Source organism: Cataglyphis hispanica, chromosome 4, assembly GCF_021464435.1.
Source record: "Cataglyphis hispanica isolate Lineage 1 chromosome 4, ULB_Chis1_1.0, whole genome shotgun sequence".
NCBI lineage: Eukaryota > Metazoa > Arthropoda > Insecta > Hymenoptera > Formicidae > Cataglyphis > Cataglyphis hispanica.
In genome coordinates, this window is record NC_065957.1 from 6,646,444 (window position 1) to 6,670,347 (window position 23,904).

General features: G+C 26.4%; 4 protein-coding genes across 6 annotated transcripts; 1 reads left to right on the forward strand and 3 right to left on the reverse strand.

The window, feature by feature from the left end:
- Positions 1 to 1,447: 1,447 nt before the first annotated feature.
- Positions 1,448 to 6,588, reverse strand: LOC126849147 (exostosin-3). The gene is made up of 11 exons (XM_050590737.1): positions 6,166 to 6,588; positions 5,709 to 5,940; positions 5,070 to 5,610; positions 4,131 to 4,966; positions 3,847 to 4,062; positions 3,558 to 3,768; positions 3,218 to 3,474; positions 2,991 to 3,118; positions 2,647 to 2,923; positions 2,284 to 2,388; positions 1,448 to 2,205 (listed from the first exon to the last, which is right to left on the reverse strand). The coding sequence occupies exons 2-11, from the start codon at positions 5,871 to 5,873 to the stop codon at positions 2,101 to 2,103; spliced, it is 2,841 nt and encodes a 946-aa protein (XP_050446694.1). The 5' UTR covers positions 5,874 to 5,940; positions 6,166 to 6,588; the 3' UTR covers positions 1,448 to 2,100.
- Positions 6,589 to 7,064: 476 nt separating this feature from the next.
- On the forward strand, positions 7,065 to 10,489 carry LOC126849225 (DCN1-like protein 1). 2 transcript variants are annotated; one of them, XM_050590882.1, is made up of 5 exons: positions 7,065 to 7,204; positions 7,677 to 7,890; positions 7,992 to 8,160; positions 8,241 to 8,454; positions 8,554 to 10,489. In XM_050590882.1, exons 1-5 carry the CDS (start codon positions 7,067 to 7,069, stop codon positions 8,716 to 8,718), a joined length of 900 nt encoding a protein of 299 aa, XP_050446839.1. In that variant the 5' UTR covers positions 7,065 to 7,066; the 3' UTR covers positions 8,719 to 10,489. The 2 variants fall into 2 exon arrangements, with proteins under 2 accessions (XP_050446839.1, XP_050446840.1); XM_050590883.1 differs by lacking the exon at positions 7,065 to 7,204 and adding an exon at positions 7,212 to 7,504.
- Positions 10,490 to 10,610: 121 nt separating this feature from the next.
- LOC126849237 (uncharacterized) lies at positions 10,611 to 12,298 on the reverse strand. 2 transcript variants are annotated; one of them, XM_050590900.1, is made up of 5 exons: positions 11,848 to 12,298; positions 11,523 to 11,653; positions 11,179 to 11,340; positions 10,969 to 11,037; positions 10,611 to 10,834 (listed from the first exon to the last, which is right to left on the reverse strand). In XM_050590900.1, the coding sequence occupies exons 1-5, from the start codon at positions 11,972 to 11,974 to the stop codon at positions 10,661 to 10,663; spliced, it is 663 nt and encodes a 220-aa protein (XP_050446857.1). In that variant the 5' UTR covers positions 11,975 to 12,298; the 3' UTR covers positions 10,611 to 10,660. The 2 variants fall into 2 exon arrangements, with proteins under 2 accessions (XP_050446857.1, XP_050446856.1); XM_050590899.1 differs by having other exon boundaries at positions 11,523 to 11,761.
- A 976-nt stretch (positions 12,299 to 13,274) lies between these two features.
- LOC126849139 (tripeptidyl-peptidase 2) lies at positions 13,275 to 23,889 on the reverse strand. The gene is made up of 18 exons (XM_050590722.1): positions 23,580 to 23,889; positions 22,633 to 22,761; positions 22,112 to 22,279; positions 21,251 to 21,411; positions 20,927 to 21,090; positions 20,510 to 20,842; positions 20,054 to 20,323; positions 19,662 to 19,973; positions 19,338 to 19,494; positions 19,066 to 19,253; positions 18,746 to 18,900; positions 18,423 to 18,640; positions 18,091 to 18,325; positions 17,553 to 17,803; positions 15,203 to 15,429; positions 14,176 to 14,630; positions 13,776 to 13,991; positions 13,275 to 13,571 (listed from the first exon to the last, which is right to left on the reverse strand). Exons 1-17 carry the CDS (start codon positions 23,739 to 23,741, stop codon positions 13,782 to 13,784), a joined length of 3,795 nt encoding a protein of 1,264 aa, XP_050446679.1. The 5' UTR covers positions 23,742 to 23,889; the 3' UTR covers positions 13,275 to 13,571; positions 13,776 to 13,781.
- Positions 23,890 to 23,904: the final 15 nt, after the last annotated feature.

The window sequence follows — 23,904 nt, forward strand, 5'->3', positions numbered from 1 at the left end:
AAGAAATCCGATTTAAATAAAAATGATAAAATATAATAATCTCTTTACATTAATTATAATATCAATGTAATTACCGTATAAATTATTTTAGATTCTAACAAAAAAAAATTATTCTTATTTCTAAATTGAATGAATAAATCAAGGAATCTACTATAGACACAAGTATGTAATATACTTTTATCACACGATATTTAACAATTAAAAAATCATGTTTAGTTTGCATGCCACAATATAGAATGATAAATAGAGTATTTATAGAACAATTCTTTACATTAATAATCACTGTACATGAAATTCTTTACATGAAATGCTCATAATTACACTGAACAAATATTCTTATATTCTACTAGTAATATTGGAAAAGAATATAATGGATAATGTTTTAGCTTTAAAAAAAAATTATTTGTATGTTACATATTATTATATCAAACTATATTTGATCAATAAATAAATTTAAAAAATATATTTAGATTATAGAGATGAGAAAAACTTAGATAATCAAAAACTTACGTTTTTTGACAATATCTAAGAAAATTTATTAATTGTATGAGTAACTTATTTATGTATTATATACATAAATTATAAAAATTTGGCACATATCAATAATATATTACCTATATACATATAAAACGTATAATAAATCATAATATTATAATAATGTGTAAAATTATAACATATTACAAATATCAAAAATATAAATAATATATATCAAAAAATAGAGATAAGACATACAGACTTACAAAAAAAATCTTGATTTTTGAAAAATTTTCTATTTCCTGTCTCGAATCCTTTAATAGTGCAAAAAAATTAGTACTTGCCATAAAAACATTGTTTTTTATTTATCATAATGCCAGAGAAATATAATTTTTTCAAAAAATAGAAAATAAACATAGGAAATATTTTTAGATTCCAAAATTTTTACATTATTTGATTACTACCTATACACTTGGTACAATATTCTTTATTAAATATATTTCATTATTAATATCATTTGATTAAAAGTTATTCAATTTATCTCCTATATAAAGGATGCATTCCATATATATACAGGTTCTATCACATGCTACTTTTAGACTCAAGAACAAGCGACTTGCAAAAATATTTTTAAAAATAAATCTAATTGCTCCTTATAACTTTTTTAAATAGACAAAAAATTATTATATAAAAAATTAATTTTAATATTAAATGTAACAAATTATATAGCTCTACGCTTTCACATTTGCAAATATTACAAAAGAATTTCATTTTTATTAATATTCTTAGAAGTATTATGCGATGTTTAAAATACCATAATTAAAAAAACTATAAAAAATAATAAATAAAATGATAAATAAAATATAATATTACACTATATATATATATATATATATATATATATATATATATATATATATATATAAAATATTACACTGTGTGTGTGTGTGTGTTATAGATATCTTATGCACTTATTTAATTCTTCTAATTATGGTAGTATAATTCGATATACTGTATTATAAAATATAGCATAATAAAAAATATGCTATATTATAGAATATAATATATATATATATATTCATATAATATACACTGATCATATTTACAAAATTTTCTGTCTTTTTAGAGCATTAAATATTTTATAGACTGTAACACTGATTACATTTAAAAAAGATAAAGAGCATAAGGTAAGAAACAAAGAAAATCATTTACAATTATGTATTCACACATATTAATAATGGAGATTATTTTATCTTTTCTGTAATATTATTCAATGGAATTATTTTGGTCGTTATTATAATCATTGTCTTTAAATATCTGGCAAAAATAAAAAAACTGGGCACTATTCAATTATAGAGGACAGTTCTACACTAATTATTTGTAAGATACATACATTCAATAGTTGTTCATATGTCTTAATCATTTGTAGAATTTACCTATTTATTGACATTTTTTTGATAAAATCCTTTTATATAATTAAACTCTTCATTATGTTCTTTTTGTACACATTTTGTAAAACGTTTTGTAATAATTTAGAATTGCATAAAATTGTATCAAATTCATATAAATCTTATTCTACAATACATAATCTACACAAAAATTTATACACGCGCGGACGTTTTGTTTTTATATAAATTTAAAACATTTTTGCTTGTCATGTGGTATTCGTGTTTTAAATAATATAGAATCCGCTCGATATTGTGTATTCAATAGTGGCATATATCCGAAAACCTAAGATCATCAATCATATTGAATAATATCCATTATATTATCTTAATTTAGTTATACAATTAATAATTTGTCGTTTACCTGTGAGAAGAAATTAATACACTTATGTCTCTCCTGAAAATGTGTATCATCTTCTGAAAGTGAAACTGGACAACCTGGACATCTAAATGTCCAACGTGATGTTACCTAAATGCATAGGTAATTATAGTATAGATATTATGTATATGTGTATTATAATATTTATGTGTATTTATGTGTATTATAATATTTAATTATTAAAATATAATAAAATAAATATTAGAATAAAATATAAATAAAAACAAGAATTACAACATTTGTGTAAAATCTAAATTAAGAGATTTAAAATATGATTTAAGATATTAGAAAAGAAGATAAAATAATGTAACATTAAATAATTTAATATTATTAAAAATAATATCTTACTTTAACTGGTGGTTTTCTTGTAAGATGGGATATTAAGAAATTCATCGCTATATCTTCACAATTCATATATTCGTCAACTTTATCCCTTATTGATTGTGGTAACCAATATGTATATAGATATGTATAATATTTGTGTATAAAAGCAGCCCCGGTTAAAACCATGGATAATTCGCAAGAATAATTAGAATTATAATTCCAAGCGTTATAATAATTCTGATCCCATGCGTGAAAGCGACCAGGGAATCCAACTATGCGATCTCGATGTTCTCTCCATACTCTGTAAATCACATGTAATAGATATCAAAATTATCTACATTGATCGATAAAACAGTGCATTGGCTTACCTGAAACCAAACATGATCTCATCATGTCTCAAGTGAGCATCATCGTCAACAGAAAGAACGGCTTCTGTCTCAATTGCATCAAATGGAAGGAATCTATTATTCAAACTGTTTCTTGAAGCCTTTATAACCTGTTCAAATTTAAAACAATATTTAAAAGATATTTTTATGTAATTTTAGGAGAGATACATTCTACAGGATAATATATATAAATTACGCTTATATATTACGTTTATTGGAACGCCGATATCAGGCCATTTGAGGTCTTCTGCGGGTGGTTTTGGACTATTCCATACTATCAGTACTTTGTTCAAATAAGGCAAGCCATAAAGACGCGCTAGCGAATTTATAAGAACTTGTTCTCTTTCATATGTTAATATTACAATTGTAAATTGTTCTCTTGGATAGTTTCCTCCTAATGATTCACTAAACTCTTTTCCAGCACCTCCAGCACCTTTGCCAATAGGCCGAAAACCAACTTCTGAACCTATGAGAATACAGAAAACACAATATGGTTAAATAAAATTTATATAACACACCGCATTTAAAAATCTGATTGAGTGATCTTACCAAGGAATTTGGCATCACTAGGAAGAATAGTATCAAAAGGTAACTGTGGATACAAATTGAATGGATCCATCCAATCATTCCAAATTTCATGACCTTGAACTAATAATGTTGTATAGTTTCTCTTAAAAGCGGGAGATGGATATGGCGGTTCTAAAGGACCTAAGCTCTCTTCAGCTTCAGGCTCAGCAATGATGGTATCCGATTTTAAAGGCTTTTAAAATAAGCTAATGTAAATTATATATACATAATCAAATCTCTCTTTTATTTTGTTACATTAAGATATACATACCACAAAACTTTCGTTAAACACACTGGGACTGGGTGTTTGAGGCGCCGGTAACGGAGGTATACCGAGTCTGTCTCTCACTACCGCTATGGTAGTATCCATTACACTTTGTGCAGTACTCATAAATCGTTCCCATATTAATCTACCTTGTCTTCGCATAGTCAGAAGATCATTGTCAGGAACAGCACGCAGTAAAAAATGCATTTCAGTCACTCTAGCCTAAAATAATATTTTTGTCAACTTTAATTCAATATCACCAAATTTGACAATATTACAATGAAAATTACCTTAGGTAAAAAGATAACAGCTCTTCTCCAAGTTATAACTTCATTATAATTAAGCAAGATTTGATCACCGCCAAGAATAACTGGTATTGACCCGGCTCGTAATGCTTCATACAATCTTGCTTGCATTGAAGAAGTAGTCAATAATGTAACATTGCTAGGAGCTAAAATCAATGCAAATGTCGATTCTTTTAGTATGGCTCTTCTAGACGAATCAGTTCCACAGAGTGACCAATCCAAAGTTTGTACAGGTTTGCTTTCCACAGAGGCTGGTATACATTCAAATTGAATATAAAACTTATCCAAAGTTATTCCATTGCTCATATCTTTCAAATGTTGAATGATAAATGAGTCTATATTATTATCATCAACCACTAATTTTTCCAGATCTATGTCTGAATCATCGATTGTCATTGGGGTGCTTTTAAAAGTTTTCATTTCTCCTTGAAAGGACAACAAATATTTTCTTCTTGCGGGCAACATTTGTGCACATTCTTGCCAAACATCTCCGCCAGGTGGGCCCAAAATTGGTGGAACAATTAAATCAAAACCGTCGCGAAACTGACTTCTATGAAATGTTGATTGTACCACCATTGCTCTCCCAGTATCCAGATTACTAAAAATATTTCCAGAATCTGCAGACAAATCTCTTCGTGCAAGATTTAACAATATATGATTTCTACCATCTCCTCCCCAATAAGGAAGTGCATGCAGTTTTTTTGTATCTAAAGACTTGCTGTAACGTTGATCACTTTTTTGTTGAGAGCTTAATGCTTCACCAATTAAAACTATGTAGATACATGCCTCTGCTGGATTTCTAGTAAGATGTGGATTATACCCTATATAATAAATATATTATATAAAATAATTCAGCACAAATAAACAATTTATCAAATAAAAATATTTATAATTACAACTTATTCATACATGTTAATTATATACCTAATGTTTGTTTAATGGTCGTTTTTAAAAAACCATCTACATCCCATCCTAAATTAACTACTGAGAATTGATCTGGATCATACAAGTACACAGGAAAACCACTTGTCAATGCACATCGGCTATGATCAAAACAATTATACATCTTACAGGATCGTGGATCTGTACTGGGTAATATAATTGGAGTAGTATTAATCAATATTCTCTTAGGAGGAGCCAATTCCGGCGTATTCCTTTCAACTGCTTCTCTTTGTGCTACTTGTGCTTGTTCCACGCTTATTTTTAATCTGTCAAGATCTGTTTGTTGATGCAATAATTCTTGCTTTAATTCATCTATCTTCTGCGTTAAACTATTAACTTCACCTTGAAGTCTTTGTCTTTTAGCACTTAAATCTCTCAATTCGTTGCTCACTGAAATTTTTATATGAAACATTTCCTCTATTCGCATCTTCAATTGTGATGCTTTCATAGATGTGAAATCTTCAAAAGCTTCCAAAGTTGAAAATGTTCTATATATATCTCTATCTGGAGCATTAGATTCCACCTAAAAATAAATTCATAATTGATATAAGTTAATATAAAGCATCATGGAATCATAATTTTCCACTCAAAGCTCTTCCACTTTCATATTCTTTAACATACCTTAGATAAATAATAATGTGTAAATAAAGGCACAATAAATAAAACTATGGATGTTAAAATTATTATCCTAGACAATTTGACATGTGCCAACCATTGGCATATTTCTCTGCCAGTGTTATTGGAGTGATGATAGAATGGGAGTATTTCATAAATATTTCCCGCCATATTTATATGAAATTATTGCGTATCTTCATCTATATAGCTGGATACTTTGATACATTTTTTCGAATTTCTGCAAAAAATAATACACATCTATGAGATCATGTTAAATATTTAAATAGCTTGATAGCAAGATAAAACAAAAGTTTTACTTTTTACTTTATATGTATAAAAATTACGTTATTTACATATCTTTGCATAAATTTTGATTTAAGAAATAATCACTTATACTAATGAAAAATCGTTTTTTATTAATATTGATATCATACAGCATATGTAATATGTATATTGTACGTACCATCAGTAACCTATACGATCTAGTCGCTGCCGCTTTTTCGATATCGAAACTAAACACAACTATGATAAGATACATAAACATGATGAACACGAATCGAGATGAATTTTACATCTCATTCTTGTCCAATGAATAACACTTATTATTGTTAGCAAAATCGCATATACATTCTCATTTTATTCGCGGTCACATATCGGAATAGTTCTGAGAGACAAAGTTTCTCACTCACACCCTCATATACATATATATTATCTGCTATATTCTGCAATTTTTTTTATACAAGATTTATTGTGTTATTAAAACCATAGATTTAAATCGCATGTTATATTCAAAACGGCAAAAGAATCACACTGTACTACTGTACTGAACAAATAATAGTTTTAATTATTTGATATATATGAACAATTATCGAAATCTCGATCACTCGTCGTATCTCGTATCGCTTGATACTACTTGATACGCGCACAGCTGTTCGATTCACAAGAATTATATCGCTTCCGATATAAAATTTCGAGAATAAATCTCCCGTAGGATTTTTTTGTCTACGAATTTTTTCTTAGGAAATGTACACATATTTTGTCGCAAATATCTCTTAGTATCAAGCTGATTTAAGAGAGCGGATCCACTTGGAAATGATTAAGAAAAGCAAAATTTTCTTTTTTTGTAAAAAGGAAGTAGTATATCAATTAAAATGTAGTCAAACATTAAAAAAAAAAGAGAAAAAAGAAATTTTTTGGATATAATCCAACGTTGAGAAAAAGAAACATAAAGATAGATAATATATTATGATTTCGCAAGCACTTTCTTAAATAACCCGCTATATCGTATCATACCGTCCTGGTTTGCTCCGGTAACGTTTGGTGGCATTCTGTGATATGTATATATATACTACATCCACTATTATATGTATGTATGCACTACATCCACTCCGATGTATTTGCATTTCTCGAGACCTTCACAGACATGCGCATGTCACGTCGAGTGTAGTGCGAGGGGAATAATATTTTGGCTTTTTCGGGGGCCTAAAATTAGCCGAAAAATGGTAAGCTTTTAAAGAGACGCGATTGTACGTCGAGTATTACGTTTTACATCAAGTTGTCAATTAATCAAATCCGGTCTTCTTCCTGAGATTTCGTCGTACCGTTTTCATGTTACCACAATAACCTATTCTTGTATATGATGTTAATGATTTTGACATTTGGGCTTTCCCTGTTTTCTCTGCCTCTCTTCAAAAATACGTCGAATTAAAATACTATTTGAGGCAACATAAAATTATGCCAAAGTATACTTTGAATGTGTCATGGGAACTTGAATCTTCTTACATATATCATATTACATGATGGTATTTACAGAAAGTTGATCTCTTGAATATAAGTATAACAGACATTATTTAGAAATATTAAATTATAATAATAAAATGTAGAACTCATATAGTGTCATTTTTATACGCACATTATTTTTATAATCAAGTAATGAACTTTCAAAATGATGTGTCTATTTCATTCAAATTGCAGCATAAACTAAAGTTTTCACAAAGAGACAAAGTGAAAAAATTTATAACATTTACACAAACTGGAGAGCAAACTGCAATATATTGTCTGGCTCAAAATGATTGGAAGCTTGATTTGGCAAGCGACAATTATTTCCAAAATCCAGAAGCTTATTATAAAGAACCAAAAAATTCTGTTGATAAAAAAAAATTGGAAATGTTATACAGCAAATATCAAGGTAAAATTGTAAATATATATGATATATGATTACAACTTTTTATTTTATTATTTATGTTCAGTATTATAAGATGTAGGATATTATAATCAACATATTTACAGATCCAAGTGAACCCAATAAAATTACTGCAGATGGTATCATGAAATTTCTTGATGATTTAAATCTCAGTCCTGAGAGTAAATTAGTTTTGATTATTGCGTGGAAATTTCGTGCCGAAACACAATGCGAATTCACTAAAGAGGAATTTATGAATGGCATGATAGACTTGGGGTAAATATCAATTTTTTCGATGTAATCTATAATATTCGCTAAATCGTAATTATAATTATTTTCATAATTATCTTTTTTAGTGTGGATAGTATAGATAAGTTAAAAGCGCGTCTAGGTAGTTTAGAAAATGAATTAAGGGATCCTTTAAAATTCAAGGATTTCTATCATTTCACATTTAATTATGCGAAGAATACAGGGCAGAAAGGTTTAGATTTGGACATGGCCATCGCTTATTGGAATATTGTATTAGATGATAAATTCAAATTTCTTCAATTATGGTGTCAATTCTTACAGGTAAGCGCATACATTTTAATATTATTTTTACATTTATTTTTTGTATATAAAGAGAAAATGAGAGAGAATTTCTTTAAAATAATTACTGATATCTTTTAGGAACATCACAAAAGATCAATTCCAAAAGATACATGGAACTTACTATTAGACTTTGCACTTATGATCAATTCAGATATGAGTAATTATGATGAAGAGGGTGCCTGGCCTGTACTAATCGATGATTTTGTAGAATGGGCACAACCTCGAGTTCGTCAATCTCTCTAACGTTTTTTTCTCTTCTTTCTTTTTTTTTGCAACACTCGTCCAAATCATTCATACAAATGATAACTTTATCTGTTTGATTATAAAACATATAATTTTCAAATATTTTGTTAAATAACTAATATAACATCAGTTTGCTTTTTTTCGTAAATAATTATAGATAAATTAATGTTCACAATATAAAAAAATCATTATATATTATATAACATCTAATATGTATTTTCACCAATTTATAATACATTGTTTAGTAGATATTATTTTATTTACTAAAACATATGCAAAAAAGATGAAATATCTTTTGAGTGTTTGCTTAAAAAGAATAACGTTATTTACTTATATTATAAATTTAATTTATATGAAGTTTCTATATTAATCACACATAAAGTACTACAAAATTGTCATATAATTGTAAAATAATCTGATTGTAATTTTTTATTTATTTTTGAAGAGAAAAAATAAGCATTGCCTTGAAATTGATCATATTGTACAAAGTAATATGATGTATAAAATGTTTATTTACATATGAAAATATGAGAAAAAATTGCTCAATTACCTCTGCCAAATACATGTTTATGTATTTGTTGGTACTTGCAAGCAGCTTTTTTTCTTAAAAAGAAAAAAAGATATTTAATTTTTAAGCATTCTTTTAAAATAATATGGTAATTGGAAACAAAATTGCTAGATTAGGCTATACGTTCTTGTAGATAGTAATTTCTAGAAATTGTGTTGTTAAAAATTGTTATTAAATAAATTCTATGATACTCTATTATACAACAACTAATAATGTACATAAGAGCATAAAAAAGGGGAAAGAAATCTGTATTTTAGAAGCATTATTCTATTTCGGCATTCTACTTATCTTTTATAATTAATCAAATTAATTACACAGAGAGAGAGAGAGAGAGACAGAAAAAAAATTTTTTTGTACTTTAGATGATTATTTATTATTGTATTTCTGAGATATAATTGTTCTAGATAAAATACATTATTTTTTCCTATAAAGTCAGAAGATAATTCTTATTTATGAATATATGATATAACATTACATTTTGTAATGATACTCTTTACACAAACAGATTTGATTCTCTTAACAAATTTGTCATCATTATTTTATACATTATACATTGCCTTTATAGTAATGTTCTATATAAAGCCATATATATTTGTTTTCACAGTAATATAGCAATTTTTATTTACATAAAATATATCCAGATCATAGAGATATCATAATGTAAAGGATTCTTTACTATCACAGAGAAAAAACTAAATTCTTAAGAAATCAAAATATTGTAATGATTCTTATATAATATTACAAAGCCACGAAAACAAAACTTTCGAGTAAAATTGTATTGTCCACATACGTTTTTGATTATATTTTATATGTGAAATAGACGAGGAAAGCAAATCTCAATGAGATATCAGCGTAAACTAATTAATATGTAGTTGTTACATATCGCCAGGAGTACATTTGTGCAATGCTAAACTTGTTCAAAAAAGGATATATATGGTATCCATTCAGAAACTGTTATTTAAAATGATGTTTCCCAAAATAAATCAGATCATTTTATTAGTTAATAGTTTCAGCATTGTGTAACAATAAAGCGTTTTATCAGCCTTAGAAGAGAAACAGAGAGAAAGTAAATTGTATATAATGTAAATAAATATATCAGTCTTAATCTATACATTCAGTTTGTCTGTTTCAAAACTGCTAAATACACATCGTGTATATTATATATGTGTTTAAATAAAATGTTCTACTAAGTATATACAATTATATTTCGTGTATATTGTATATGTATTACTTATATATTATTAATTTAAAAATACGGTTTTTTATTAATATTTAAGTTTATATCTATGATAAAATCAATCAATAATAAAATAAGATAATAAAATACCTCAGTATTCAGTTATAGAAATTTATAATTATAATTATATATTTAAATTATATTTTACAGAATTGTTGACATTCGCATAAAGCTCTATGATTATTACTGCATTCTGCATTGTAGGAATATAAAAAAGCTAATTCATACTTATTAGCTTGTGTATTGTAACAATTTTTTAATACTTTTTCGGTATACCAATTGCATAGCGATTCCAATCTATCAATAGTTGTCTACATCATATATTTTCATAATTATTAGTGAAAGAGAAAGCCTCGTTATTTATGTTATATTGCTTATAGTGTTAAGTTGTTCTTTCTCTGATATATTTCACAATATACTTTTTTTTTAAATTATTTGTGCTTACCTGAGCAATGACTAATCCGCGATTTGAATTACTGGCAGTGATGTGACTGTGTGAATCAAATAACATTACCTATGGATAAAATTATTCTATATAATACACACACACACACACACACACACACACATATATATATATATATATATATATATATATATATATATATATATGTATATTTTCATATATATTTTTTCTCTCGGCTGAATTACTTACTTTATAGGTAATTTCTTGAAATATGAATAATATAGTGCGTCCGCATGTGATGAGCAGCATAAATAAAGTATGAGATTTTGGAGTTTTATACCATTCATATAAAAATGTATTTATATTTTTATACAAGCTTATTCCTATTTCCTCGTGAAAGACATTAAATTTCTGCGATAAAATTTATTACACATATTATCTAGCAATAAGCGTAAAAGAGATATATTTATGAAAATTATATTCTACTTGCTTAGATAAGAATGGTTTACAGGATCAATTAGAATTTATTTGATTGAACATTATATTAGAATATATGTATAATTTGTTTTAAATATTACTGACATGTATCGTACCCATTCTTTTAATTCGTTTAGGCTTTTACCCCCGTATTTCAAAGCTTCCTCAGTACTCAAATATGGATGCGATATAAGTCTTTCCTTAATAAGCCACGCATGAATCGCATTACCCTCTATCATCGCTTCTGCTACAATGATATTCAATTTCGAACAGTTTTCTATATCGTGAATCAATAAATGTTCTCTTGATATTCGTACGGCCACAAGCAAACATATTAGTGTACAAGCTTCGCTTACTAAAGAATTATTCAAAACGTCAAAAAATAGATATATACTCAATATTAAAATATATAATATAAATAATAAAATGATATGTAATTACTTTCTTGTCCTGGTGGATAACGGCTTTGCGTAAAATCAGAGTGATACCACAACACATCTATTTCGTGATTAGAACAGTCTTTGACATACGTTGGGAAGTGACAGCTAAATAGTGGTGGTAAAGTCATAATTATCAGAGTATTTCTTATATATTATATATGTCTCCCATTACTTATTAATTTTGTTATCAAATACATCTTTTTGGCAGATTTTATATTTCCATTTCAAAAAAGTTTGAAAATATTAAGACATTTTAAATGTCAAAATTTTGTACAATAGTACATTTTATGCGCTATTGCATGTGTGTGTGATTGTGCTCTAGCATAAAATAATTGAATATTAAGGATAGCTGTATTCACAATAGATACAAACTAAGTAATTACCTTATAATCCTAAAGAGAAAATGTTTATCAATAATAATCAAATGACATTTAAATAACAAAATTATTTAATAATTGTAAAACTTTTAGATCACTGCACAATTGAGAAGAATAAGATAGATTTTCAACAATATAGTATTTTAAATTTTATTTTTTTGTAGAAAATATTTTCATCAAAAGTAATTTTTAAAATATTCTTTGATATTCATTATATATTTATCATATAATAAACACATTTTATTATATTCATTTTTATGGTATTCTTACTTAATTGCAATGATATATTCATATGATATATATATTTAATGTATACATTAATATATACATTAAATATATTTAATATATATGTTAAATAAATATGATATAATCATTTAAATATTTTAAAATAATGAGTTTTAAAATTTAATACACATTTTACTATTATAGAATTGTGTAAAAATGAGCGATTTTTTCAGTGCCTAAAAAGCAATGAAAAAAAAAAAAAAATATATATATATATATATATATATATATATATATATATATATATATTCATTGCATTTTAAATACTGAAAAAATCTGAACATCTATATTCGAAAAATAATGTATTATTTTATAAATAATGAAACTAACAAATAGTCTAGTCAAGAAATAAGTTGCTATTCAATACAACTTGTATTTTCAAAATAACATACATCAATAGAATAAATTATATTCTATGGATACAAAAACACAAAAAGATATTTATATATTTACATATAATACTGTTAAAACAATATGATTTAAATGAGGTACGGCAAACACTTTGTCTGTTGACAAAATAAATTAAAAGACTTGTTATGTGATAATAGAAGCGAACATTTTATAATAACAAATGTTAGCCAGAAAATCAAAATTTTAAATTAATATAATGATATTTATGAGATATATAATATCTTTTTTAAAATGCAATGATAAATGATAGTGTTTTAAATTGGATACCAATTCAAATTAAAAAAAATCTTTAATTAGTTTTTCCTTTATAATACTAACAATATACTAATTCCCATGAAAAAGAAAAAAAAACACATTCTACATTGTTATCATTTAGCTTATATTTATTTTTTGTAAATTTTAATAAAATTATTTCCGATGAAACTATTCCAGTTTCCATGAAGCAAATCACAAAATTCGTTTTATGAGTTTATTACTGTGTGCAATTAGTTTTCTAAATAATTAGTTTATTATGAATAAATTTATATTTCTCTCTAAATGTATATTACACCTGACACAAATGACTGAGCACTGTTATTACAAAGATGCATTGGAAACGATTTTTATAATTCTTTTCACCTTATCGCTCCATAACACATTGGGTTCATAAAATCTGAAAGCAATAAGAGATAACACGTTTATTTGTTATAACAAACACTCAATTAGATTTTTTTACAATTAAACAAATATATATATATATATATATTATATAGTTTAAAGTATATAACAATAAACAAATACATTTTTATAGATATTTATTATCATACATTTTAAAAATCAGAGATTATACTAAAATAGATTATACTAAAGTACTCACCAGTGATCAAAATGATCTATATGTGATTGGATAACGTGTTGGTATACTTGTGGTAAGAAAATGCGACCAATGTTTCCATCCCAGAACCTTTGCAATTTCAATGCACTTTTCATCAATTTCCTTCAATGGTTTCTCCTCATAATAGCGCGTCAATAATTTTAAGTAACGCCCATAATGATTATTAATATGTGCGTGCCATAAAGATAAAATAATAACCTAGAAAAATGGAAAAATAAATCTTCTTTGTCACATTTTAGAGTATATTTACAGATTAATTAATGTGTTTATTCAGTTAAATATTTTGACTTCATATTCCTGTGCAAATGTGTATTTTTCTAATATATAAATAAACATCAATTTTAAAAGATAATTTAAAAGACAATAATGAAATAACTTTTACCTTACTATCAGTAGGTTCAGCGAATTTCTGTACTTCTTGCCAATGATGTGTAACACTTTCGAGTAAATGTTGAAAGGATCGATCTCCCTCCCCAGTCTTTGTTCCATGTATGTATAATCGTGCCAATGCACAGCCCTTCTTCACTAATCCTTCGATCAAACTATTCTTTTGTTTTTCCATGGTTATCTTAATTTTAGCCGCATCAGGACGTTGATCATTTTTCAATCCATAATAGGCTAATAACTTATCTTGATCGATATTTGTAATCACAGAGTCAGCGACTGTTACTATTTGATTAGCTAATGCAATAGCATTTTCCGAAAGATCATCATGTGGTACATATCGCCGTGCTTCAGGAGAATCCAAAGATGTCAACATGGCAGTGTGAACGGGTAAATGATCCGAAAAGATGCCTTTTAATTCCCCGTAAAGCGAATTGGCATGTTCGCCGGGTTCTGTTGCACCAAAAAAAGAAAACAAAGAAAATTTGTCAAAATTAGATTTTCGATTAATATATAATATAAATATTGTATACACATAAAAGACTATAAATGTTTATATAAAAATATGTATTGTATATCCATTATATTAACAATAAGAAAAGACAAAATTTACAAACAGATTATACATATGCTATTAGCCAGTATGAAGTAAAAGAATAAAAATTGTAATTATAGATGTATATTATTTAACATATAAATATACATGAAAAAAGGGTAGATGGATGTAACAATTGCAAATACATGCCCTGAGAAACACATGTGTTTTTATAAAGAGAAATAATAATATGGAAAAGGAAAACAAATTATAATATACATAAATTTCAAATTCACAACTCAACTTACTTATAGATGGTGCTATTGGTAGAATATAAACCGGAAAAAAGAAGACACAAAATATTTATACAACAATACTAACGTGAATTACTCTATAAATAGCTATAAATCTATTGTATATATCTAAAAACATCTAAGTAACATAAGTATATATAACATAAGTATATATAAATATTATAAATATAAATTACCAAATTTTGCAAGATAATTGCACTTTAGATCTCTTATTGCTTCTTGATATTCATCCCACTTTGTAGTTTTCTCCTTCTCTGTTTTAGTAACAGGACTGCTATTTTTCTTGGCAGGCTCAGGTATGACGTATTTGAATATGTGGCTATCCACTTTCTTTCCAATTTCATCTTTAGAGAAAGTTAATGTACCTTGAAGATAACTACCAGGGGTAGCATATTTCGATACTCTTTGCAAAAAGAAAAGAAAAATATTTATTACAATGTGTAGTGTCAATAAATTGAAATTATATATTTTAATAGTAAATATTGCAGCTTAGTTATATCTTTTTTTTCTTTTTCAATCTATTACATGCTGAAGCCAAACAAAAGAGAAAAGTAAATCTAGCATAAAAAAACGCAACAGTAGTTGTTTTATATATATATATATATATATATATATATATATATATATATATATATATACACATATATATGCATAGAATATTATATTCCTGCAGAGAAATAATACACTTTTTCATTCATATGAATTATACTGATGTACAAATTGGCATATAATCCAAAGTATATGTAAGAAAAAAAATTAAATAATTACTAGAATAAAATATTCGTAAATAATTGAACGATAGAGCTTGAAAAAAGGACTATGGAAATATACAAATAAGAATATCTATAAAATTCTCAAAATTTTGTGAATAAAGGAACAATAAAAATCGCCGAAAATTTTAATTGAAAATAGCAATGAAAACAAAAGCATATATTATTGAATAATACATAGGCAAATTTCTTTTCAAAATTTAATCTATGTGTATTGTTTAAATATGTAGTGTATATAAATTAAAAATTAAATAAAAAACAAAGAAACAGAAAAGAAATAAAGTTAAACATTTGCCGGTGTTCCTAGAATTATCATCCTTGTCCGGCAATGAATATATAAGTATATCTTGTATACAATATCTTGATTAAAAACAGACATTATCAGCATGCGTTTAAAAATGTGTTGAAGCATATAAGTGTGCAGTGAATGTCTTCATATTTATTTAAAGCAATTTCACAAATGCAAAATATATATAAAAATATATTATAGACTCACTTGTTTTCAGTGCTGCAATGTAAGATAAAAAAAAAGAAAATTATCTTAGTAGCACTTTCTCTTTAGCAGCAAATTATATATATATTATATGTATATATTTCGATACTTCTAAATTAATCTCATAAAATTTATATATATTTTTTAAACAATATTCACATCAATACTGATATCAATATTTTCTTAGTAAAAATATATATTTGTAATACTTGATTCATATAGAGTTTACAACTTTTTTTATTTATATAATTTTATTTATATAAGTAGCTAAAAATCTAAAAATTTTTTAATTAAATTTTAAAAAATTTAATAATAATATGAAATACTGTATTCTTTATTTTAAGCAAGCTTTGGCAAAATTTGATTTTGCTATATTGTTTAATGTTAAATTTAAGAAATTATTTAATCTTAAAAATTAAGAAGTTAAAGAAGGCTTTCCCGATCAAAACTATATAAAAAAAAAAAACTCGACTCCAAATTAGTTAGAGAAAATATAGTAAATTTTGCAATTCAAATTTAGAGACGTCTTATATATCAAATTTATGTAAAAAATGTGATAAAAAATATAACTATCATTATTCAAATATTTTTATGTCGACATTCCAAGAAAAACCAAAAATTTCTAACTATAAAATCACACAATACTTTACATTCAATCAAAGCATTCTACGATAATACAATATTAGCATATAAAAAATTATCAGAACTATTTTTATATACAAAAGACTCGTAATTTTACTTATAATATTTTAAATACAATTTATGAATTTATGTGAAATAAATAATAAAATAATAAATTATTTAGACAACAGATTAATAAATGATATATTTTTAATAAGTATTTTAATATTATGAATTATATTTATAATGTAACATGGATATATTGTGTGTACAGTTAATAAAGTGAAAAAAAATAAAAATTTAAATTTAAGTTTTGGTAAAATAATTAATTTTAATAATCTATGTGATTTTAAAATTAGTTTTTGCAATGAAAAGACTTGAATAACTATCTAACTTAACTTGGGATTTTAATTTAAACTTTAAAATTTTCTTTGTAAATGATTTTATATGTGAAAGTTTTCTTTTTCTTTTTTTTTATCAAATAATTAATATTTGAATATATTTATAATTACTGCAAGAATAAATTTAAGAAATATCAAATTCTTTACAAGTACCCTAAATTTTACACATATTGTGAAAAAAAAAGAATGTGTGTGTGTGTATGTGTGTATATATTGTTGATATATAAATGCAGATACTTACTTGCTTTCATTGGACAGTGGAGCAATATACAAAGGAAGAATATGACCAAGTGGAATAAATGCAGCAACCATTTTTTTTCCACCAATAATAGCTTGTGATTGATTGGCATAAATATCCAAATTAATTGGTGTATTAAGTTTTTGACTTAGGAGTAATGGCATATCTGTTAATCTTTCCAATAAATCTTTTTTTTCATGACGTATATGCATTTTCAAAGTGTAGTCTCCTTTTTCTAATTTTTGGATTGTATACTGTAACAGATTAATATTTTTTTTGTATGTTTAATGAAATTTTAGGTGATCAAACTTCATACACTCTAGAAACTTATGAAATTGTTTCGTAAATATTATACATTCTTAAATATATTTTTTCTATTAGATATTTAAATCCATCCCATTTTAAAATTTTTTATTTTATGTATATTAACTATATTTTTAAAAAAGATTAATGTACAATCGTATAGCGATAAATTAAATATATTATAATAATTTTTATCATACTTTTATATAAATGTTTTTGAATTTGAATTAAAACTCACTTTAGATGGATATGCATCTCCACAACTTATTAGTTGTTTGTTGCTATCATAAATCATCCACATTTGACTCTCATATTCATTCTCATACAACAAATCACTAAGCAATGCAGCATTTGGTGTGACTTCAGTCGCTTTTGCCGAGTGGAATGTGTACGTTAGTTGTAATTCGTATATTTGTCGTGATGGTGGGATAATATCACGTGCTCGTAAAGGAGCAATTTTCGATTCATTAGGTCTATATACACAATGTTATATGGTCAAATGTACCTCATAATTATTAGTATAGAAATAAATAGAGGCATAAAAATATATAAGTTTTAATTAAGACATACTTTAAGACCTGCACAGATGTCTTTAAAGAAATATTGGGTACAACTTCTTCGTTTCTAAGAGAACTACGTAGATCAAGACGATTTATTCCATCCCCAGATAGCATTGTAAGGTTACCGTTTATCATATGAATCCCATGAAATTCTATTGAATAATCGATAAGCACGTCGCCCAAATTTGCCCAATATTTTGCGATAACTACTTCTAGAATTAATCCACCCTAAAGAAAAAAATAAAGATCATAAATATATAAATTAGAAAATTTTATATAAAATTACTTATTTAAAATAAATTTATATGTATTTTTAATAAAACTTTTTCATACTTGGACAGCAAATGGTTGAATGGTTTCTGATTGAGATGTAACACTAATTATTTTGTTAACTTCAAGGGTTTTGCAGGCCATGCGAGGTTTTAATTGAACAGTATGGAGTACAAATCTACCAGTCTTATCCTTTTCTGCGCTTTTTAATCTAAGAACTAAGCAAAAAAAAAAAAAATATAATATAAATAATATATCTTTATAATTATTCAATATTTTATATAACTATTAAATATAATTAATTTTTATACATTATTGTAATATTTAAATTGTATTATATAACAAAACAGCTATATATAAATATTTCTTTTCATATATCTTACCTGCCCAAGTAGCATCTTCTGGAACAAGAATAAAATGACGCTGAATTGTATTGGGTTTAAACAAAACGTTCGAATACGTTAAATCAGGAAGAAGCACAGTCTTCGGTAACGTCATTGGTTGGACGACAGTTATCGGAATTTGGAATACTGGTCCTTTTGCGATATTAGTAACATCATATGCTCGTACACTAAAAATATTTATAAATTCAAACTCTCTCACAACACATTATTTTAAAATATTTTTATAGCAATATAAAATACATATCATTTACCTAGTGGCATGAACACCTTCTGGTAAATTGGATGCTTCAATTCTAATAGCGAAGGAGCGAGGCATATGCATTAAATCCAAATGTGTTGGAAATTGGACCCATGAAGCATCACACACAAGTGTTAACTTCAAGTTAAAGTCAATTTTGCGCGATGGTTCTGCAAAACGATATATAAACATGTAATATCATTAATATATTATTAATATACCATAAATATACAATGCAATATACCAGTATATGATTGATTCTAAAAATGTTCCACATCAAATTCATAAAAAAAAAAAAGAAGAAAAGCTAGAACATTATCTTAAGAAATGTATATACCTATATTTTCACTATTTATGAATACTGGTTCAACTGTAATTGCATAATCCTTTGAACGATCAATAACACCTGTTCTCATATGAATGCCTTTAGAATTATTAACTCCACAATTGATGGTAAATCGAATGTCCCTTTCGGGGGCATCGCTGTACGAAACGAGATTATCAAACGCGCGTTCAACTTGCAATAGGCCGGATCCTTGTGCGAATTGATCTAAATTAGGTATATAAAGAGCGGTATTTTCAATAGCTCTTTTTATACTGTAAGGAGAATACGGACAACCTTTGGCGAGAAGACCTGATATAAGAACCGCTAAAAAAAGATAATGTAAAAATATTTGTGTAATTATAGATCTATTTTAATATTAATTGGAAAGAAATTTCAATACGTACCAACAGCGCCGGTTACATGCGGGCTTGCCATACTTGTGCCATTCATAAGTTGACTTTTCCTAAGTGTAAAATTTGGAACGCTGGTAATAGCACCTCCTGGCGCGCATACTGTTACACCGGCACCTCCATCTATCATAGGACCGCGGGATGACCAAGTATATGGCATGCCTGGCATCTTTTCTCTTAAAGAATATTCAGCTACCATCATATCAGGTGATACATAAGCACCAACGCTAATAATACTGTTTGAACTGATGTCTGGCGGAGTTCCTATATTTTTTTTAGAAGTATTTGGATATATGAAGATATCAAGAATCACATTGCGCATTAAAGAAATTAACTCTATATGAATATATCTCGTATTTGTAACAATAATACAAATCGCATTAAGTAATTAAGTTGATGCCAAAAAACAAAAATACAAAAGGTTAATTATAGAAATATATATATATTTACCAATGGTACACAAAGCTGGTCCAAGATTGCCAGCAGATGCAACCCAAACTACACCATATTCGTCAATAACTTCATTCATCAGTTCTCCTATTCTACCAGTATTTGACCAGTGAGCATGTTCTCCATAACTCATATTTATAACATGAACCTTCTCTTTACGCTGCATTATATGGATCATTGCCCGTACTACGGCAGTTCCAGTTTCCATAGTGCCGATACGACCGTCACCGACTGTTAGTGATATAATCTGGGCTCCTGGTGCTACTCCATTCAATTCTGGATTATCAGGAAAATATGCAGCCGCAATTGATGCTACATGTGTCCCATGACTTGCTGTAATAAAATTCAATAAAAAAAATCTACAGACAAATTCTCATTAAATATTAAGGTTTCAACAATTTCTTCTATTATACTTACAACATAAGCTGACAATTTCTAATGTATTTCCCTCATCATGGACATTAATACTAACATTTAATTGGTCTTCTTCAGTAAGAGGATCAAAATCTTTTGTAATAGAATATTCACCAAGAAAAACGCCAGCTTCTAGATTACCTTCTTCAGATGTGTCGATACATGCTCTGCATGAGAAATACAAATTAAATTAAGAAAAATGAACATTATAGATAAATATGAGATTAATAAGAGAAATTAAACGAAAAAATTTAATGGAAATAAGTTACATTTTAAATAGATACACACATAAATTAATGTTATAATATACTCTTATAATATGATTACCTCCAAATGTTACCATCATGGAAAACAACACAATCATAAGTAGGTCCTACATCACAATATTTTTTTTCAATGTTATTCAATACTTCAATTCTAGCTTCAAATTCTTCTTTTTGTAGTTTTTCTTCCAAAGTCGACAACTGTGGATTCTTGCTCTCAAATTCCTGTGTATTACAATTAATTAAAGTGAAATAATATCATTAATTGTTTATAAATAATTGGCTAATTATTTTAAAATAAATTATGATTAAATAATACATAATATTTAATACTGTATCAAATAATGTATACCACTTTATAACAATATAAAATTTTTATATCCTTATTTTTAAATATTTTCTGGGTACATTTTCTCTGCACTGTTTTGTATCTTAAATATTAGTAATTTTAATATTAGCACAAAAAAATACTACCAAATTAATAAGAATGATGCATACAGTAATAATACAATGCTTTGATATTATGTAATGAATCAATGTCTTTACAATAGATCAATCTGCCAAATACAAATATAGCATTAGATACGGATCACTGCGGCATGTTGTGAAATAGCGACCTGATTTAATTACACAGTCTGACATGTTCACAACACTCCTATCTTTGGATCACATGGACTAAAACTCTAATTAATGCACGTAGACATGTTTTTACTGATTTCTAGTAATTATTGCGATATAGTTACATGCATTAAATAAAATCATTACATAAAAAGATAGTTTTATACTTATATTACAAAGAAACTAAAAGATTCTCAATCAATCAATTTTAATTTAAGCTATCAGAAAGAATAAAAAATAATTTTTAGTTTCAAATTATTAATATATTACACATAAAAAATTTTATTATTACATTCCTGTATCATACTTGTAATTGCCTCGAAGCTTCTGCAAGTGCTGATTTATGGCCATCATCCCAAAGACGCTTCTTACGTTCTGCCACTATTCTTTCCTTTAATTTAGTAGGATATAATGAATACAAACTTTTTAAACCAATATGATACTCTCCAGTGGGATTATTCCACTTAGATGGAATCTAAATATTAAACATTAAAAATTTAAATATATATTGTTATCTTACATTAAAAATAAAAATATATATATTTTGTGTAATTTATTCACAATAGTTTTTAAAGTATTGTTCACACAAATATTAACTATATTATAATAATATATAAATTATATATAATTTTTATGTTTTTTTATCTATAAGAATTTTACTTTTAAATAAATAATTTTATTCATTATTGTTATTTGTATATAAGCATCATTAAATTGTAAATTAATTATTTGTTATGTATCCAACAGTCATATTAAAAGAAAATATGCAACAAAATTTTTTTATGACACTATCTCTTAATGTGCAATAGAATGTATGCACAAACTTACCTTTAATTTACGACCAGTCAAGCCAGTTATATAGCCATCTGGTGCTTGAACAACTTTGCTAGTATCTACATCTCCTGCTCCACTACAGTCAAATCTTTCAATAATTTTTGGTTTTCCATCTGAAGTTATCTAACAATAAGTCCCAAATTATATTTACAAGTAATAATATACATACAAGACATCAAAGAAAGAATTAAAAATTTTAAGATAAATATATACTAAGTCAAGTAAAAAAACGTAGCTTAATAAGATTTAAAAGAAATCAAAAAAATCAATTCTGTCAGAAGCAATTCTTTATACTTTTAATATAAATCCTTTTTTTTATTTTCATATATCCAAGATAATTCATGTATATGCATATATCTAAGAAACTTTATATCCTTATAAAGATATAAATTTAAAGCTTGTCGAATATAAAAAAAATATATATATGCAACAATATAATTTTACAAAATTTAAATATTATATTATAAAATATTATATTATAATATAAGAAGTTACAGTAGTTATAATTATTAATAATTATAATTGTTGTTAAAGATTTTAAGATAAAATATAAATTATTATAAAAAAGTAAAATGTAGCAGCTTGCTGATATTTATGACAAATCTTTCTCTCCATATATTAATACAATACAAAAACATCATCATATTTAAAGAAAATAAATAGCTTTATGACTTTTATCTTTTATATCTTTCAAGAAGAGACAATTCACAAAGTACACAAAAAACACTTTAAATAATTAAGAAGGAAATACGAGAAAGTTGAATTATTTGTTAGACGAAGAACACAGTTATTTTTGCGAATTGTCAAATTTCGAAAATAAAAGAACAATCTGAAAAGAGTATTAAAATAACAACACAACGCTTTGTGGAGTTTTTTGTATAGAGAGGCGTGTCGGCATAGACAATAACCAAACGTCGCTGGATATTCATCCCCGCGCTCACCTGCATACCCGGGGCCCCGGGGTCCACTCCCGAGTCAAAGATCGCGATGATGACGCCCCGACCATCGTATTCGGGATATTTAGTGAGAAATTGAGTGACACCCGTCTCTTTCTTAGGCAGCAGGCCCCAAATAGGAAAGTTACAATCAATGACGCCTGCCATATTTCGAATGCCACCGTGACTGTCGGAAAAACTACACTCGGGATGTTTCCTTTGTACTGTGCCACGGCTTTATATATCAATCAAAAAACGGGATCTGCGCCTGCGTGTGCTCCGAATGCGCCAAATTTTGAGGTTATGTTAGCGACGAACGGTACAACATTGT

What these genes read in the sequence shown, in the direction of transcription:
- LOC126849147 (XM_050590737.1), bottom strand. Translation starts at nt 5,873, where the DNA reads ATGGCGGGAAATATTTATGAAATACTCCCATTCTATCATCACTCCAAT. An exon ending in CACATTATTATTTATCTAAG is followed by an intron (nt 5,611 to 5,708) that starts GTATGTTAAAGA and finishes ATTTATTTTTAG; the next exon opens with GTGGAATCTAATGCTCCAGA. An exon ending in GACCATTAAACAAACATTAG is followed by an intron (nt 4,967 to 5,069) that starts GTATATAATTAA and finishes TTTATTATATAG; the next exon opens with GGTATAATCCACATCTTACT.
- LOC126849225 (XM_050590882.1), top strand. Translation starts at nt 7,067, where the DNA reads ATGTATGTATGCACTACATCCACTCCGATGTATTTGCATTTCTCGAGA. An exon ending in CTAAAATTAGCCGAAAAATG is followed by an intron (nt 7,205 to 7,676) that starts GTAAGCTTTTAA and finishes TTCAAATTGCAG; the next exon opens with CATAAACTAAAGTTTTCACA. An exon ending in TATGGTGTCAATTCTTACAG is followed by an intron (nt 8,455 to 8,553) that starts GTAAGCGCATAC and finishes GATATCTTTTAG; the next exon opens with GAACATCACAAAAGATCAAT.
- LOC126849237 (XM_050590899.1), bottom strand. Translation starts at nt 11,974, where the DNA reads ATGACTTTACCACCACTATTTAGCTGTCACTTCCCAACGTATGTCAAA. An exon ending in TTATCCACCAGGACAAGAAA is followed by an intron (nt 11,762 to 11,847) that starts GTAATTACATAT and finishes ATAATTCTTTAG; the next exon opens with TAAGCGAAGCTTGTACACTA. An exon ending in TAAACGAATTAAAAGAATGG is followed by an intron (nt 11,341 to 11,522) that starts GTACGATACATG and finishes ATTTTATCGCAG; the next exon opens with AAATTTAATGTCTTTCACGA.
- LOC126849139 (XM_050590722.1), bottom strand. Translation starts at nt 23,741, where the DNA reads ATGGCAGGCGTCATTGATTGTAACTTTCCTATTTGGGGCCTGCTGCCT. An exon ending in CCACTGTCCAATGAAAGCAA is followed by an intron (nt 15,430 to 17,552) that starts GTAAGTATCTGC and finishes CTTTTTGCAAAG; the next exon opens with AGTATCGAAATATGCTACCC. An exon ending in CAATTATCTTGCAAAATTTG is followed by an intron (nt 14,631 to 15,202) that starts GTAATTTATATT and finishes TTGGTGCAACAG; the next exon opens with AACCCGGCGAACATGCCAAT.